Genomic DNA, 18303 nt, shown 5'->3' with positions numbered 1-18303 from the left:
CCCCCCCCCCCCCCCCTTTTTTTTGATAGATAGGGAGGGGAAGGTAATAGCCAAAGGGCTCAAACTGAAGACCTCCTGGTGAGCATGGGCTTTGCGTACTATAGCTACACCAGCTACGCTAGGCAGTTGTTGTAGTTGCCCTTTCATTGTTGCAGTTATATGTCTGACTCCGAGATTTGGCCACATTTCAAATTTGGTGAGTGAACTCAACTATATGGATGGCCACCATGTTTTGGGCTTTTTCCCTTGTACACTTTTCAGCATGTTTCAAATTATTGGCTTTCCACTATGGTTTAACGTTCTATTTTGGTTTCCACCAAAAAAAAAAAATCTATTTTTGTAATTATGATGAATAGCTCACTTTATTAAATGAAGGGAAAATCAAGGCATAATATATATATATATATATATATAAGGGTAAAGTTACCATTCACTAAGGTAATGTAAAAGTCACCAGCATCACATGGCAAAAAATGGACGACTTGGCTGCTTGGGCAGTTCCATGTTATAGAGGGCCATACACTTGTCTCATGGGTAATGTTCCAGCCTAATATGTGTTTGTAATAGGGGTCAAAATATGGTTCAAAGCTACAGAAATTTACAAGAATGCCATATATGTCTATTATTACTAGTGGTGACATTTCTAATTTTCTTTTTAAAATTTGGACATAACTTTGACCCATACAAAATGCTCATCTTGGGTTGAATTTTGACCAAATGAGATTGGGTGGGGGTCCTTTATAACATAGACTTACTCATATTTCCACCAATTGCTTACCAAGTGGTAATGTGAACTTACAAGGTTCATTGATGTTAGTGAACATTAAAACACGAGGTAGACTGTTCTTGGGCTGAAGTTTACCTCATGAGATAATGAGATTACTTAAAATTTGCATTGAATGAATACCTGAATCATCCAATCAGTAGATGTTTTGGATCCTGAAATCTGATTGTAGATTGCTAGTTGAAGGGGTGGTCCTATGGACAATCTTCTGAGAGATGGTCCTTGGTCCTAGCAATCCACTAAATCTTCGGACTCTGGAGCTTAACCTAGGTTTGCCTCTAATCCATATCAGAGCTGTGATCCTGAAAATGACTATCTATGGAGTCTACAGACTGAGTTGGAAATGGACAAAGTACTTTTAAGAGAAAACCATAACAATGGTTATAAAACTCAAAAGGGAGATTCACTTTTTAGATGTCAAAATACCCATTTTTGTGAGTATTGATGTAGTCGTCATTAATAGATACTATATGCTGGAACAGGAGGAGCTGACTCGTTTGTACGGACCAGATGTTGTGGCTAATCTAGAAACTAAATTTATGAAGACGGTTATCAATTCTGTACACGGTGGAGGCGGCGATGTACAAGATACTTCAAGGGGAGGTGGCTCAGTTTCTTGTCAGAAGGAAGGGAATTTCTTTTACTCTAGTGGGAAGCTTGATTCAGGTTCTAATAAACATGAGACAATCCTTTTTTATAGTACTAATTTATAGAGCCTTAACCCTTCTCTGTTCGACGGACTGACTTGACTTAGTATTTAGCATCTTGTCAAATCCAGGAAACTATGTATATGTACATTGTTGTAAAATCAAACTGGGGATTAGAAGTTTTACTGTTATGGACTAATGGTTATGTGATAAGATTCCTTTCTTTTGAAGAGAGTTGTGTTTTGGTAGATTTTTTATTGGTAGGATTGCTATTTATTTATGGGATTTTGAAGAAGGATCAAATCCTTCTTTGTTTAATCCCATGATAAAATATTCTCTCTGGTCATAACTTATTAGTTTACGAGAAATAGAAGCAAAACATGATTTCAAGATTAGATAAAGGTTGGGTTGTGGGAATTGAAGGATGGATTCCTCGAGGCCATGGGAGGGATCAAAGACAGTGAGAAGAATAAGTAACAACAGTTTGCAGTATGATAATTGGAATATGTTGACGTACTCCTGCAGATTTTGAGTTTATGATTTCTTCTCTGAGTCTTCTTTTTCCTCCTGTTGTGATCCTGGAAGCTTTCCCTGTGTCTTGGAGGGGGGTTTGGCTTGAAGCAGTCAGTACTTTAGTACTGTGAAGTGGATTGGGTATTGGTGTTTGGGGCTTTAGAAACAACCAGTGTCTTTGACGAACAGATCATCTTCAATTACTGATGAAGTTCTAGGGAATGTCTTTATATTTATAAGGATCATTGGGCGCCTTCTCTTCTAAGAGGAAAGACCAAACTCAATTTGATAGTTTGGTTAATATGAAGATTGGATTGGTAATTTTGAAAGCTGAAACTCAATTTAATTTGTCCGGTAATTTAACCTCGATTTTTTTGGCCTATACGATCTCTGTTAGTACTTTAGATCCATCCAAAGAAAGGCTTTGATCTCTCAAGGCAAACTAAAGATCGGACTATCATGAACAGTGTCAATTGGGAAGAGGCAAAGATTTAATTTGTTTCCCATATATGAGACAAGTAGTCAAGAATGTGGATTGCAGCAAAAGTCACAACAACCACAGCCTTATCCCAACTAAATGGGGTCAATTATATGGATCTTTGCGCTCTAATTAGTTCTATCCAAGTTCATACTTAATACAAGGCACAAGTCATGTATGTCTTTTCTTGCCGCTTCTAGGATCTTAGGTTTGCCTTTGAAATTTTTTGTTCCTTCAATCTGAATCAAATCACTCTTCCGTAGAGGAACATTTAAAGGCTTTTGTTGAACACAGCTATGCCACCTCAAATGTTTTTGTCATTTTTATCATGTATTAGAGGTACTCTCAAATCAATCTAATATTATCGTTCTTTGCTTTATCCTCCTAGTTTTGCCACTTCCATTTCAACATCTACAAGATGCTTCTTAACACTGAGTTTATTTATACAATGCTTCTTCACTACCGAACATTTTGCACCATACATTTTAGTAGGTCATATGATTGTCCAATATATATATATATACATATATTTTAAAGATTCAAAGGAATACGTCAATCGCAAAACACTTCGAACGCACCTTTCCACTTCATCCATCATATTTTAATTCTTTCTTAAACATCATCCTCTTTATCACCTACTTTATTTATGTTTGAGCCTTTATATCTAAAATAATCATTTTGTAGATCTCCCTCTCATCAGTTTCACCACCACATTATCCCATCCTAGCTGGGAGGAATGTGAACAACTCTTTCCATCTGCATATGTCGCCACAAAAGAATTTGATTACCACAAGAATACCATTTATTTAAAAAAAAAAAGAAAAACTCCAGAACTCTAGATGTGTAAATCAAGCAGCTTGAAAATGAAAAAGAGGATTGAGAGAACAAGTGTTTAACAAAATGAAACACAGAGGTCGGAACTAGGGGTGTCAATCGGTCGGGCTGGTTCGGTTTTGGTCGGGCTTAATCGGGCTTGAAGACTTTCGAAGGCTACACCGTGTCCGCCCATTTAACTAATCGGGCTTAGTTATTGAGGGCATGGTACACTTTATATTCGGTCGGTCGGTCGGTCTCGGGCTATAATCAGGCTTTAGTCGGGCCTTAACCGGGCTACGGACATGTTTAATGTTAAACGGGTTTTAACCGGTTTTTAAACAGGCCCTCTTTAAAATGTGCTCTTATATTCCGGCCCACTCATGCAAGCCCAAAAAAATGACAATAAATCAATAAATGATACCAAATATTAGGGGTGTCAACCGGTCGGGCTGGTCCGGTTTCGATCGGGCTTGAAGACTTTCAAAGGCTACACCGTGTCCGCCCATTTAACTAATCGGGCTTAGTTATTGAGGGCATGGTACAGTTTATATTCGGTCGGTCGGCCTCGGGCTATAATCGGACTACTTTAATCGGGCTTTAGTCGGGCCTTAATCGGGCTACGGACATGTTTAATGTTAAACGGGTTTTAACCGGTTTTTAAACGGGCCCTCTTTAAAATGTGCACTTATATTCCGGCCCACTCATGCAAGCCCAAAAAAATCAAAATAAATCAATAAATGATACCAAATATAACCATTATTTAAAATGTGAACATGTCTTTACTTTTTAGTTTTTATTCTTTAATTTGGGGGGGGGTAAAATAGGTATTCTACAATCATTAAAAGGTCAGACCAAGTCGGTGCACAATAGGCCGGTCTCGGTCGGGCGTTATTCGATCTGTCTCAGTCGGGCGCCCGACGGTCTAAGTAGCAAAACCGAGACCGACCATTTATAAATGGGCCGGGCTCAAGCCCGGCACATTTAATAAACGGTCCGGGCCGGACCGATCTATAAACGGTCGGTTTAGGTCGATTTAGTCGGCTCGGGCCACGAATTGACACCCCTACCAAATATAACCATTATTTAAAATGTGAACATGTCTTTTACAGTTTTTATTCTTTAATTTGGGGGATAAAATAGGTATTCTACAATCATTAAAGGGTCGGGCCAAGTCGGTGCACAATAGGCCGGTCTCGGTCGGGCATTATTCGGTCGGTCTCGGTCGGGCGCCCGATGGTCCAAGTAGCAAAACCGAGACCGACCATTTATAAACGGGCCGGGCTCAAGGCCGACACGTTTAATAAACGGTCCAGGCCGGGCCGGTCTATAAACGGTCGGTCCTTGTCGGTTTAGTCGGGCCGGGCCACGAATTGACACCCCTAGTCGGAACACAAGAAACTAAAGATATAAGGGGGCACATCAGCGCATGGCCACAAAGATGCTCAAGCAGGATTGTCACAGAGAAATTCTTTGCCCTTTATGGTATCAATTCCCTCAATATCGAACCAGAAACTGCTCTCGCACTCTGCAATACAGTGGCTTTCAGGAGAAAGAGTTCAGAAGAAATTGAGACTCGCTGTGTTGTGGTTCTTTTGCAAAGAAAGAAATGCAAGGTAAGTAGAAGCTTTGGAGGAGTTCCTTTGGTTGAACTTTAAAGCAATTAGCCAAGTTTTTGTAGTTAATTCAATCCACTTCCACTTTTATATAAATATATATATATATATATATATATCTATCTAGGGAAAGAGGATGAAGTACAGAATTGGGGCTTTACTTGAGCCATTTCCATTTGACTGAAAAGTAAAAATAATATCAATCAAATGACACAAAACTATTCTAGAATTTCAGATGGCCTGATTGGTTTGATGACTACAAGAAGGTGATCGACTGATTCAACGTCCACAATTTCCAGTGACTATTACCACTATTTCCAGGTGTTCCTTCAGTCAAGATAGAAGGGGCGATGAGATCGTGAATCTGGAGAGGCAAGGAACTACCACATAGAGACTATTTTAGTTACTTGGGTCAATCATTAGCAAAGATGGGGGGTATAGAAAATGATGTGTCCCACATAATTAAAGTTGGATGGATGAAGTGGAGAAGTGTGTCGGGAGTATCATGTGACAAATGTATGTTGGTTAAACTCAAGAGAAAATTCTACAAAACAACAATATGACCGGCCATAATTTATGGGTTAGAATGTTAGGCAGTCAAGAAGAGTAATTTGAATAAGTTGAGAACAGCAGAGATGAGGATGCTATGTGGGATGTATGGAAAGACCAGGAGGGGTAGAGTAATTTGTAATAGAAACAAAGTGGGGGTTCGCTCCGATTCAGGCCAAGCTCCGTGAGAGCTGGTTGAGATGGTATAGCCATGTTCAACGAAGACCTATGAATGACCCAATAGGGAAAAACGACTAGATTCATATAGTGAGGGCCAGAAGAAATAGGGATAGACCTAAAATGACTATTAACGAAATGGTTAGGAAATATATGTAAATGGTAGAATTAGATTCTAGTATGATCGCAAATAGACTGTTGTGGAGGACAAACACTAGCGTAGCTGTCCCTTTATAGGGAATGTTCCTGGAATGCTGTCTATTTTACTGCTAAGTATCGCCTTTTAATTCCGTATGCACTTTCTTTTATTTTGCTTTTCTTTTACTCTGATATGTATTGGATCCATGTAGCCGACCCCATTAAGTTAGGATAAAGTTAATGGTGGTTGTTGTTGTTGTTGTTGTTGTTTAGATGGCTGAGTAATTGATCAGATTCCGATGGGTAACTGAGAAGGTATATGAGTTTCAGATGGACTGTTCTCCAATATCTGGCCAGGTACCAAAATAGTCAGTCATTTAATATTATAAACCAATTAGAAGAGGTTTTAAGAACCACCATTAAGAGAGCAAGTGCTGTACCTACTCCAGAATCTTTTGATCCTTCTCCAGTCAGTTGCATATGGAGTTTTTAGCATCACTAGATTTAGATTTGCATATTCCAAAACAGGGAAAAAAAAATAAAAAAGATACCGAATTATGGAACTTGGAATTCCTGGTCCAGAGATTCAGAAAGGTGATGATTTTAGTGTCCACAGCCACTCTACTTCCATCTCCAGTTTTCCAAGACAAAGTGTTGAAAGTGAAGTTAATGGATTCTTTTAAGCCTAAACGAATGAGCTTACTGTTGTGATTTCTTCCTTACAAGCACAATATATATAAACTGGATGAAACATGCAGATGGCCTTCACAAAGTCCAGATCAAATTTCAACCTGTCATTTTCAATTCAAGTAGATTCAGTACAAGAACCAGAGGGTCTAATACAGTGTGATATGCCGCAATACAAGTTTAAGAAAGAAAAAATAGAAGACCTCTCCCCAATAAAGCCCTATCATTTGTCTCCAGATATGCAACTTTATATCCTACATGGGAAGTAGGCAATTCTACAGAAACATCATACAAACTGAAATGAAACAGAATCTCACAAGGGGAGCCAACTCTTTTGGAAATTCAAACACATATTTCAGAGAGTTCTCAAAAAGTGAATGGTTTACCCGTCTTACTTTTTGGAGCATTTGCAGGAGAAGATCACTAAATGTGATAAATGGGGGACAACTGAATTTGTGTCTAGAGTGCCAGAAACAAGTTCTACCAATTTGAACCATCAGGGAAGGGTTTCAGCGCATCTTGTTTGCGGTTGACATAGAAGTTCACAACTGCTTTCATTCTCGGAAGCTTATCTGGATGGTAATTCACATGAATGATGACAGGCTTTAACTTTCTCAGCTTTGCGTCTTTCCTCAGAGTCTTGAAAAGGACTTTGCTGTTCATAAAGAGATAGAAATCCATAGTTCTCTTGGATGCGTGAAGTCCATCGTAGCCAGGGTGTGAGGGGAAAAAGAGCTCCTCATTGAAAGCTGCCTGGTCCCAAGGTTTTGGTTCCTGAGAAAGCCGGTTAGCAACACGATCCAGCAGCTCAATCGAAGGAATTGTAGGCCTTATATAAAAGAAGCCAGAGTTGTAAACCCATATTCTCATTGTATGTGCATATCGGGCCCAACCTATTGCAGGCTCATCGAAAACATCATTATAACCATAGGCTGTCATGTTATTATGGCCATCAGTCATGGACTCCACATCTGAATCCCGATATAGATAATTGAATGGATTCTGCAAGTATACAATATCAACATCTGAGAGAAGAACGCTGTAACCCAGCTGCAAGAACTCTCTCAAGATGCGGAACTTCAAACCTGAGACAGCATGGTTGCTCCCTTTCCTCGCGACCGAGTCAATGCCCTCATCAGGATCTCTTTTGTAAATGGGAACCTCCTTTGAATTGCAGAAATCCGCAATCTCATCATCCAGAGCAATTACTAAATAATTAGTTATACCAACTCTCTTGATGCTAGTGAACCAGACCTCCAACATGTCTTTCACATTGGAATTTGCCAATGCAACGATAAGCTCTCTTTGGACAGCTACTTTCTCAAGTAACTTAGCCAATCTTGGGTTCACAGATTCATCAGGAATGACAGTTGGATTGGTTCTTAAACCATTTACAGTACCAAATGGCCCAGCTTTATGCTTTCCACCCAGCACTTGGACCTGCTTCTCTGCCTGTTCTTTTGCTTGTTCAGCTAACCGAAGCTTTTCAGTTAATTCACTAACTTGTTTCTTCAACTCTGAGTTCTTCTGCGATGCTGAGACAAGGTCGGACTTCAACAAGTTGATCCGTTCAGAAGATTCACAGGGGAACAAACCAACCTAACAACAAAACAGAGGGGAAAACAACAATGGCAACCACAGATTGGTGAAAATTCCCACAAGAACCTAGAATTGTAGTTGCAAACAAAGCCATAAAGACGAATTTGACTCAACAAATTACTACATCATGTATCAATTTAGAATCGCAGCCCTCAAATTCTAAGTCAAGAAACTGAAATTGAAGTCAACATCTTCATTTCAAGCAAAATGTATAATGAAAATCTAAAGATCTCAAGAATATGGGACGCCAAGCACACCCAACAGCAGACCAAATCCTTAAAAATACAATTTTTATGGGTAAAACGGGGACCAGGAGTAGTGTGCATACCTGAAGACTGGATTTTCCAGCTCGACGGCCTTGAATTGTTGGATCGGAACCGAAAATCCCATGGGGGTACAAGAAGGCAAAGACGCATCCCAGAAGGATCCCGATGGCAATGGCGACTGCGATTTTCGATCCGCGAATAGATTGTCCGTTATTTCTCATCAGCGACCCCTCTCTGCGTCCCGTCATATCTTCGTATATGACGTTCCACACATCCAGAGAGAGGAACAGAGAATAACAAGAAAAGGAGAGACTTCTACTGTTACCTCTCTCTCTCTCTCTCTCTCTGTGTATCGGCTTGTGTGTTCCTCTGACCAGTCTTCAAATTGATGCAGTTTTTGAAACCCTACAAAAGAAGTTGAGGAGAAAAAGACAGCAAGCTCTTCCTCTCTCTCTCTCTCTCTCTCACAAAACACATCCAGAGAAAATTCCTTCAATCAGTAAATCAGTAAAGTAGAGAAAATCAGAAAGCTCTTCCAAAAACAAAAAAAAAAAGAGAAAATCAGTAAGTCACGGCATCATTTCCTATAAAAACAAACATAAATAAATGGGTACCTAGTAAATTTTTTTCTGTTTTTGGTAAATGGGTAGGTACGTAAGTAAATAGTGCAGTTATGACTTGGGAGTTGAGACTTAAAATTGCAGCCACCGTATTTATTGGGGGATTTTTCTACTCCCTTGTTATTTAAGAATTACTCATAATACTTCAATCTCTCATTGTAAACAAAATTCTTGCCAATCATGATTGCAAAATGTTTAATTTGGCCTATGGCTGTTTCCATGTAACAAGGTGGACACAGAAATTTAGGTGAAATAATATATATTTTTATCTTAATATAAAATATAAAAGATTGAGTTTTCCTTAAGCCATGGTAAAGGGTATCAGATACCCGTGGATTTTTAACAAACTTACTAAAATCCTAAAAAAGAGTTTGTGAACCGAGGATAGTGTGGTGAATCATGTGGAGGAAAAGTTTCTCCAAATGCCAAAAAGAACATAAAGTAATGTCAAACTTTACATATGATATGTGGTTGAATATTTAATCCTTGAACGAAGTATGATATTTAATTAAATAGGCCTATCATGTTATGCATGTTGGTTGATGTTCTTTGAGCTAGCGGGCTTGGTGAGCACACCAACCAGGGCACTGATCGAATTCATTACTCTGTGTGTGAGAGAGAGAGAGAGAGAGAGAGAGAGAGAAATTGTGTGTAATGGCGTGGCCTACACAGCTACCTTTCCTTCCAAGAGGGTTCTCTTAGCAAACAACTTAAACAACTCACCCATGAGACTATGAGAGGCGATAAAACGGTTTCATTAATAGGAGCAGAGAAGTTATTTAATGAGAGGGAGAGGACGTTCCCCCCAACTTTTTCTTCGGAAAATGCTCCTCTCCAAACATGGGTTGTGTGCCAGGGTCCTTCCCGCCCTTAAATCACTAATTGGACATCCACTAATTGGAGAAGAAGCGAATCACTGAAGATATTTTCCGAGTTTATACTTGGAATGTGAGCAAGGACTGTGGCCCATTTGTCATTGAGTTGCGAGTGTTTGAGCTTGGATATTTGAAGAAAAGTAATTCGTGTATATTTAGAAGCTAAAATTAATATTTTGAGTAGATGGATATCGTCAAGAGGTAAAAACCCATGGTGGCTCAAACATAGGATATGTTTCTCTACTTATTGTTCTTTTTGTCATTTTTCTTTGATAGTGTTTGTTAAAAGCAATTTCAAGAAAAAACCATTTTCCAAGTATATAACAAACATTACCCATAGGCTGTTCTTAAGAGAATGATTCTGGGAATTCAGAAATAAGGAAGAATTTAGTAATTAGAAACTATATCAACACTGCAACTCTTCATATTCTCAGTCAAATAGCCAAATTCAGGACTGATTCTCTCCTTGGCCTGGGCTTCCAAACTTGCCACTGTTAACATCACTAATAGATAGCCATTGCTTCAAAATAAGATGAGAGCAAAGATGGACAAGTAAAATAAATGATTGCAAGAGAAGATGCACCATCTTGTGCTTACAGAAGCATTTGGAGAGTTTATATTTACATCATTTGCTGTTTCCTGACCCTACAAAAATCCCTAGTGAACAACAAAGCTTGTTTACAAAGAACAATGAGAGCTTCAATTGTCAAGATCTGGGTCAGAACCTTCCATTTGACTTGTTGGACCTCCTATTGCTCTATGCCCTTCTCGTTTGACTGGGTGAATAATATTCCTCAATACTTTGTTGGCTGATACAGAAATATTGAATTTTAAGCCACCAAACAGAACAGTTTGATTTTGTTTAGGGGAGAAAAAAAAAGAGTTAAAAAGTTTCAATGAAGTCTTTACAAGCAACAGCAATTCCAGACTGGTGTGTAGCATACCTGATGCCAGGAGTTTCACAATCACTGCCCTAGCGAACTGGATTTCTGATTGGTGTTCACTGATGAATTTAACCTACACATTTAGGAACCCATTAGACAATCAGATTTGCATTCCCAGATGATCTAAGGGGGTCTAAATGTGAAAATAATTTGGTTCTTAGACTAAAAGCTAAATAAATCCAGTACATCAAAACTTTTAAAACATCATTAGTGGCTCCAATAAGAAATGCATAACATATTAGAGATACACGTAAACACAAACAAGGCCCATCAATAGTGTAGATCATTGGAACTACTGAACACCGCAAGAGGAATGGACGCAGATGGTTCACATACACTTTCCCAGTTTCCTGATAAACAGCAACAAAAATTTGAAATAAAACATAAAACCAACACACAGTAAGTGCAAAGTGAGCATGGATCCTCTGGCACAAGCTTCTCACATGAAGTAGCTAACCATGTTACCTAGCGCCATGTGTTGATGTTGCCTACACTGGGCTGACAAGGTCATTTTTCCCTAATAATAAGGGAAAACATAATTAGAAAGTAGTGTGGCCTCTACACCCAAACATAGGGGGGTGAAATGGTTGCCCGACCTCCCACAGAAAAAATGAAAATCTTGTTGTCGGTTACTGCTTCCTCCATATGTGCTTCTATTGGTCCCTATGATAACGCAAGATCTACATTCCCTTTTAGAGATCTTTATCCTTAATAATAAAGAGAAGTATTTCTTATGGGGGAGTACAATTATAGCGCATGCCTGAGGACCAATAGAAGGACACGAAGAAAGGGCATACTCCCCAATTCATGGATTTTGAGAGTGGTATCAGTATCTATCAATACCGATCTAGATCAGATCGAAGAGTATCAATTGATTTCACCTTTGGTTTTTTTTTTTTAAAGGCACACTTTTTTTTATTGTTTTTATCCATGAAACCATATAGATAACTGATCAGATCAATTAAGGATCACGGATTAATCCTAATCAATACCGATATGATACAACTGATACGATCAATAAGATATTAATACTTTTGAAACCATGCTCCCTAGAAACCATTTTCCCTAATAATAATTCCATATCATGGACAAACTACGAAGTACTACAGAATAGATTTTTTTTTTTTTGGAAGTAGTTAGTACTACAAAATAGATTTTGTACAATTAAAATGTTACATGTCGCTTTGCCACATCAGCCCATGAACAAAAAGCTATGCCACATGAGCCACATGAGCCACATGAAAGAAAAAGGAAAAAAAACCTAACTAAACAACAAAAATGAAACCACGGGAATGGAGTTTTGAGAGGAAACCTATCAAGTTCCCACCAAGAAACCAACTTTTGAAAACGAAGCACAGTGGGCTAAAAACGACACGTCAGCTAGCACCTCCAGGCCGACGTGGCAATCAGCTCTCTATCTTGCCAGCATAGCAGCATTAATGTCTGACGCTTTGCCACGTGGAAACCACGTGCTTGTTCCCTCTGCACCAGAAACTGAGCCTGACACTCCGTGAACTCACTGAACTTCACTGGCAACATTCCAGCAGCGACGAACAGTTCCCACCACGAAGAAGGAAACCGATTCCTGGCCGCAGCAACCGCCGCAAAAATCTTTGGCCGCAGAAGATACCTCTCAATTAACCGCACGAAATCGAGTCCATGGGTGTTAGCAGCGTCGAGCGATTCCAGTATCGAAGAGTACAATTCAAGCCCGTTGATGAAGTTCCGGCGAAACGAAGGAGGCCCTGCTTCTTTCCACCCCTCTGTATCAACGAATAGTACAATCTCCGGCGCGATCTGCCGGAGAAGACAGAAGAATCGCGGGACTGAATCCCTCAAAGCGAGATGCCCGAGGATTTCCGGCGAAAGATTGACGGCGATTGTCTCACCTTCGATAAACCTGATTGCATCGAACATTGATGCTTCGAAACTACAAACACTCACGAACGCAATCTGGAAAAGGATTCCAAGTTCGTCCGCCAACTGACAGAGGTTATCCTTGATCAGTTCCGGTTCAATCAAAGAGTCTTCCGGCACAACGGCGGTAACTCTGAGAGTCGACAGAGGACTGTTATAGTCTTTTGATCTGTTCGCGAGCTCTTGCATGAACGATGCCCATTGTAATCCAAGCCCAATCTCGAAATCTATGGCATGTATGAACCTTGCTCCGTCTAGAGTCTCAAGAAGCGCTTGATTAGAGGTGAAATTAGCGAAAGGGGTGATCGGAGATATCTCGCAGAAGGCCTTGTACGCTTTAATTTTGTGAAATGTCGATGAATTAGGGGAGTAGGACGTTCGATAGGAGCCAGTGAGAGGGAATTGAAGAGCTTCTTTGAAATAAAAGGCAGCTCTTTGGAGTGGTTTCCCGTCAGGAGATGGCAGACGTTGATTGAGCCGCTCCAATATCACCTGCGCAAGCTGCAGCTGCCCTGAATCGAAGAGCTCCGCAGCTCTAATGAGCTGATCCAACTGCACACAATCGAAGTATGAGTTGCTTTGATAGGAATCGTGGGATTGCCTCGAAGGATTTAAATCATGACTCAGATTTTGGTTGGGAAATAACACAGAGGAATTAAAATCAGGATGAACAAGGGAAGAAGAAAGGAAGTAAGGATCAACCGGTGGGAAGTGCAGGGGATTCGGGTTTTGGGAGTCGAAGTTGGGGAGAGTTTTGGACGTGGGAGCAGAATCGTCTCTTCTGTCGAAACCCGACATCAAGGAATCCCAATCGCCTGATGGGAACAAGGGAAGATGATGCAGTAATAGAGGGTCGTCCAAAGGATGGTCGTCCAAAAAGAAACCGGGAACCGCCGGAACTGAATCAGGTGCAGTGGCAACGGGACTTGGACTGTGACGTATGTCGAGAACAGAAGTGGGTTCGTAGCAGGAAGCGGTGGTGTTGAAGGAGGGGTGATGGGTAGTGGTAGTGTTGTTGTTGTTGGGTTTTGGGTGGTGGTCACGCATGGTGGTGGTGGTGAAGGGAGATTTCATGGCTATCTGTTGGGTACAGAGACAGCAGAGTCGGTCGAAGCGAAGCAGAAGAGCTGCAAGTGCAACTCTGCTTCTCTCTTCTTGTAATTGGGAGCAGAGAGTGAAGAAGTGAGCTTTTCAACGTTATCATTGGTGGCTTTATATATTTGCTTGCTTACATGGAGGCATGGGGGAAAGGCCATGGCCATGTATGTATGGCATGATGAGATATGAGAGACATCAGATTTGATTCGGGACATTAGTCAAGAGGGCTTTTCATTCTTCTGCCTACCTGACCTTATCAATCTCTGAGCATCTGATGAAAACAAGGGTAAAGAAAGAAAGAAAGAGCGCGGGAAGGGAAAGGAAAGGAAAGGAAAGGAAAGGAAAGGGCCTTCAGAGACTGGGTTAGTGGCCTAGTGTAGTACTGTAGTTTGAGTTGTTATCAGTTACTAGAAAGAGGACATGCTAGGGAATGGTGGTCCAGCAGATATGAGAGACATCAGATTTGATTCGGGACATTAGTCAAGAGGGCTTTTCATTCTTCTGCCTACCTTACCTTATCAATCTCTGAGCATCTGATGAAAACAAGGGTAAAGAAAGAAAGAAAGAGCGCGGGAAGGGAAAGGAAAGGAAAGGAAAGGAAAGGAAAGGGCCTTCAGAGATTGGGTTAGTGGCCTAGTGTAGTTTGAGTTGTTATCAGTTACTAGAAAGAGGACATGCTAGGGAATGGTGGTCCTGCAACTGCCTACGGCATGCTGGACCACATGCAGGCCACCTGAACCTTTCTAGTTGCCAAACAGGGTATAGTGGTAACATAGCCAAAATGGGAAGCCAAGAGCAGCAATAACAAGAAAGAGATGAAACAGAGGAGCATTGGGTTATGGGTTGCTTCCACAAAGAAATGTCGAGGTTTGGCTTTCCTAATGGTCCTTTGCTTTCGTCCTGTTTGGCCATTGTAATACTCTGATGATCACCTCATATGTCCAAGGTGGAAGGCATTCGTAGCAGTAATTATCTTTGGTAATTTTTTTTTTCTTTGGTAATTCTTAACATTATTTGATGGATGAAGAGACCACATCAAATTATTTGGCTGGGGAAGATCTTCTAGCTCAGTCATATGCAGAGAAAGGGCATAGTTCCATTTTGTGGGTGGGTCTAGGGCGAACTAAGGAGATGTGTGGCAGAGGGCAGGTGAGGCATTGTGTCATTGAATGAACATGTTTGAATATGGATTGTGATACGGCCAAATTAATTACCTAGTCAAGTAAGAACACGTGGTATCCAAGAGAAGGACACGTGCCGCCCACCTGATAAAGGCCGCAAGGATTTTAATCACGTAAACCACGTGAAGAGAAGATACCCAAAGGGGGAATATTCTCCATAAAGGGGATATGACGTATCCGAGTAGGACTCAGAAAGGGAAAAAGGCAGACCCGAGGGGGACTTCAAAAAAAAAACCCTAAACCCCAAGCACTATAAGAGAGAGCTCGAGAGGAGGGGAAGGTAAGTGAATAGACCCACACCATTACTCCTGTGAAAAACTATTCTGCTGGTCTCTAACTTGGGCTTTGGAGAACTAATCCCAGAAATACCTCCGGGCCTCTGCCTTCTGTGCTTATACAGGATCAGCTCATATGGATTTTCGGCAGCAACAGATCGTAATTAAGCGAAACTTCTGCTCAAATGTAAATCCAAGACAAGTCGTTGATTCAATCCTCCCAAATCCCGCATCTTTCTATTAAGATGGTAATAGTACTAAATGTAGCACTACAATAAATGTGTCGAGTGGAACCCTTCTTACTGGCCCCCTAGTGGGTCTTGTTTAATCACTCATGGCCCCTTGTCTGGTCTCTTTTGGGTTTATTTTGGTAGCATTCTTTGTTTTAAGTTAATAATAAATAATAAATAATAAATAAGATGAGAGAATGCTATTGGACAGCCTAAGTACAAAATCACAGTACTTGGAAAGATCTCAAAGCTATTGGGGTTTATATGATTAGGGGCATTTAGGTCTTTTTATTTTCGAAAACTAACATTAGTCTAATGGTATGTAAGTTGAGTGAGTTTAAATGTAATAAACGAAACTCAAGGGGAAAACGTAATAAAGGAAAACGTGAGGAGGGGAGGTGAATATAAATTTCATAATAATTTAAATGACTTCCCTTGTAATAGGTGTTTTGATTAATAATTCATAAATGATTTTTTTTTGTCATCTGTACGTGTACTTGTGTGTGGAGTGTGGACGTATTAGTAAGAGACGTGTGCATCGTGGTATTCTGCCATGAGATACCATCCTCCAAAGAAGTGGAAGTGAGAGAAAAGGGTGACAGTGACTCTACATAGAAAAGATCAAACATATCCTTATACCCCAAGGGTATGTTGCATATGTGAAGACCCTATTAAGGGTCATACATAGTTTTAAGGTTGCATCTTCCTTCTTAAGACAGACAAGCTTTTAACATGGCTGAATAAGCTCCACGACTCCAACACTCCCTTTTGTCAGTGGGGGATGGTCTGAAAGATAAGGCCATATTTTTATTGATGATAGTAATTAGAATCTCAAAGCCTTCTTTTGTGAGTCAGAAGCTCCCCCCACCCCTCCTAATCACTTTTCGCAACGTGTTAGAGCCGAGTGCGTTTAGCTGTAGATCCCACATCCATTTCATTGGTTAAATTTCAACCCAAAATAAACATGCTCGAGTCGAATTTATGAAAATTCATAAAGATGTGATTAACCTTTTTCTTTCTTAACCTTTGTCAAAATAACTATAAAAATGCTAAAGGAGCTTTCAATGTGTTCAAAAGATAATTTTGTTTAAAGAGCCTCTAGACTAACCTTTACCTTGTTGTCACGTATTATTATATATCAAAGATTGTGGCATGTTTGTTGTCACTCAAACCTTTTTTCCCCCTTATTACACTCCTATATGAAGCTAAAACTTCATTTCCAAGATGGTTATGATTCTATATCACATGGACCCATCCACATTCTTCAAAGTTTGCCACATTGCAATAAATCGCAAACTTGTGAATTAATGACCTTTCCCGTAGACTTGGTAACTTATGCATTCTTATTTTAATATTCAACATAAGCTTTATCCATAACTTATACATGCAAAAGAAATCATTTTTTTTTTTTTTTTTTTTTGGGTAAAATCGCATAGTATTTGTGTGTGTGTGTGTTTGCACGTGATATTTCAAGAGCGACAAGGTCAAGCCTGAGCCACTAAAGGGCTAAATAGAGAACACTAAGGGACCAAACAAGGGACCCAAGAGGAGTCAGCAAGGGATCCTAATTATTGTAATACTACAACAACTACTATTACTGTTTTTTCAAGAAGAAGATAAATTAAGGATAGGTAGGTCGAAGCCATGACCTTCCCTAAACTTACACTGAATCGAAGTGCTAGAGCTAGAAGTTCATCATCAATTCCTCAAAGGATTGATTTTGGTCATTTTAAGCATTTGATTAGCAAGAATATCATTATTAGACCTATGTGTGTCAACTATTAGTACCATCCTCTTGGCGTTTCTGAAATTTCTTTCCAAAGTTTATTTTTTAGTAGGCAAACTCTGTGAGAGAATTTTATCAAAAAAAAAAAAAAAAAAAAAAACTGTCAGACAGAAATTTAATATTAATAATACATTAGGGTCTACCAATGCTTAATAAGTTTTAGCCCCCTCTAATATGTCATATGGCAAAAACCTTACATGCAGTTTAATGATTCCACAGTAGATGTACCCATATTTAAAAACTACTGCACCCCCTAAGAATACAATTGGAGTTTTGTTTCAATAAATCTTAAGTAATTATACTTTCGATCTTCTCACCTTTTTGGGGTCTCTCACATATAGGATGTTTAGTGTTTTTATTGCTTCAGTGAAAGTTGAATATTTTTCATTCAAATCCGAAATAACCCATTACATAGTATAGTGGGATCAATATGAACCCGCGGGACTAGCTAGGTGAAAAGCCTAAATGCCTCTTGTTAAAAATAAATAAATTTAAGAAAAAGAAGCAAAAGTATGCCCATTGTGCCAATAAATTTTTTAATTTTTTTTTTGTTCATAAATTTGGACAAATTAATAAAAGTGAAGGGGAAGATGGGAGGATGGAGCGATCGAACATATTCTTTGCATTATGATCTCATCTCCTCTCTCTCAGTATTTCCTTCTCTACACTGTTCTCTCACTTTCTTACTTTCTCTTATTTTCTTCTCTGTTTTTCCCTTTTCTTATAAAATATAATCTCCTCGGGCCGTCAAAAGCTTGAGCGTCATGTATACGCTCTTCTCTACTTAGCATCCAAGGAAACCCAAAAGCGCTCGATGATCATCATCCAATGCATCTCTCGGTGATGGCCGACAAGGTCCCGCTCTAAGCTATGGGACCCACATCAGCTCCACCTCACGGCTCACGTCTCACGTCAACAAGATCTTGACTCCCAAACTCCACGCCCCAAATTCTCCCACGAGGGCCAACCTTCCCCTTTCTCTTTTCAGAACTAACAGCAATAAGGCAATGTTTGAAAGCCGGAAAAAATAAATAAAAATTGAAAAGAAAGATAAACACATGAAAAAATATAAATATTATCTTATTACTTTTTTTTTTTTTTTTCTTTTTT

General features: G+C 39.7%; 3 protein-coding genes across 15 annotated transcripts in view; 1 reads left to right on the top strand and 2 right to left on the bottom strand.

Moving 5' to 3' along the window:
* The window catches only part of LOC122083093 (G-box-binding factor 1-like), a 16235-nt gene extending 14574 nt beyond the window's left edge, over nucleotides 1-1661 (top strand). For all 12 annotated transcript variants that reach the window (XM_042650774.1, XM_042650775.1, XM_042650779.1 and 9 more), the window contains one exon: nucleotides 1267-1661. In XM_042650774.1, coding sequence (XP_042506708.1) covers nucleotides 1267-1497 — 231 coding nt within the window. In that variant the 3' untranslated portion in view covers nucleotides 1498-1661. The remainder of the gene's footprint in view (nucleotides 1-1266) is intronic.
* A 4827-nt stretch (nucleotides 1662-6488) lies between these two features.
* LOC122085010 (arabinosyltransferase RRA2-like) overlaps nucleotides 6489-18303 on the bottom strand; it is a 15400-nt gene continuing 3585 nt past the window's right edge. The window contains exons 2-3 of one of the 2 annotated variants that reach the window (XM_042653435.1): nucleotides 8330-8614; nucleotides 6489-8001 (exon numbers count right to left, since the gene is read on the bottom strand). In XM_042653435.1, coding sequence (XP_042509369.1) covers nucleotides 6883-8001; nucleotides 8330-8515 — 1305 coding nt within the window. In that variant the 5' untranslated portion in view covers nucleotides 8516-8614 and the 3' untranslated portion in view covers nucleotides 6489-6882. Of the gene's footprint in view, nucleotides 8002-8329; nucleotides 8779-18303 lie in introns of those variants that run through there. The other variant, XM_042653434.1, reaches the window with a different exon arrangement.
* LOC122084817 (scarecrow-like protein 15) lies at nucleotides 12087-13697 on the bottom strand. Its single transcript, XM_042653242.1, has one exon. The coding sequence runs from the start codon at nucleotides 13695-13697 to the stop codon at nucleotides 12087-12089; it is 1611 nt and encodes a 536-aa protein (XP_042509176.1).

This window comes from Macadamia integrifolia, chromosome 7 (genome assembly GCF_013358625.1).
Source record: "Macadamia integrifolia cultivar HAES 741 chromosome 7, SCU_Mint_v3, whole genome shotgun sequence".
NCBI classification, from domain to species: domain Eukaryota; kingdom Viridiplantae; phylum Streptophyta; class Magnoliopsida; order Proteales; family Proteaceae; genus Macadamia; species Macadamia integrifolia.
The sequence above is the reverse complement of the archived record's forward strand: the minus strand, read 5'-3'. Positions and strand labels throughout refer to the sequence as shown.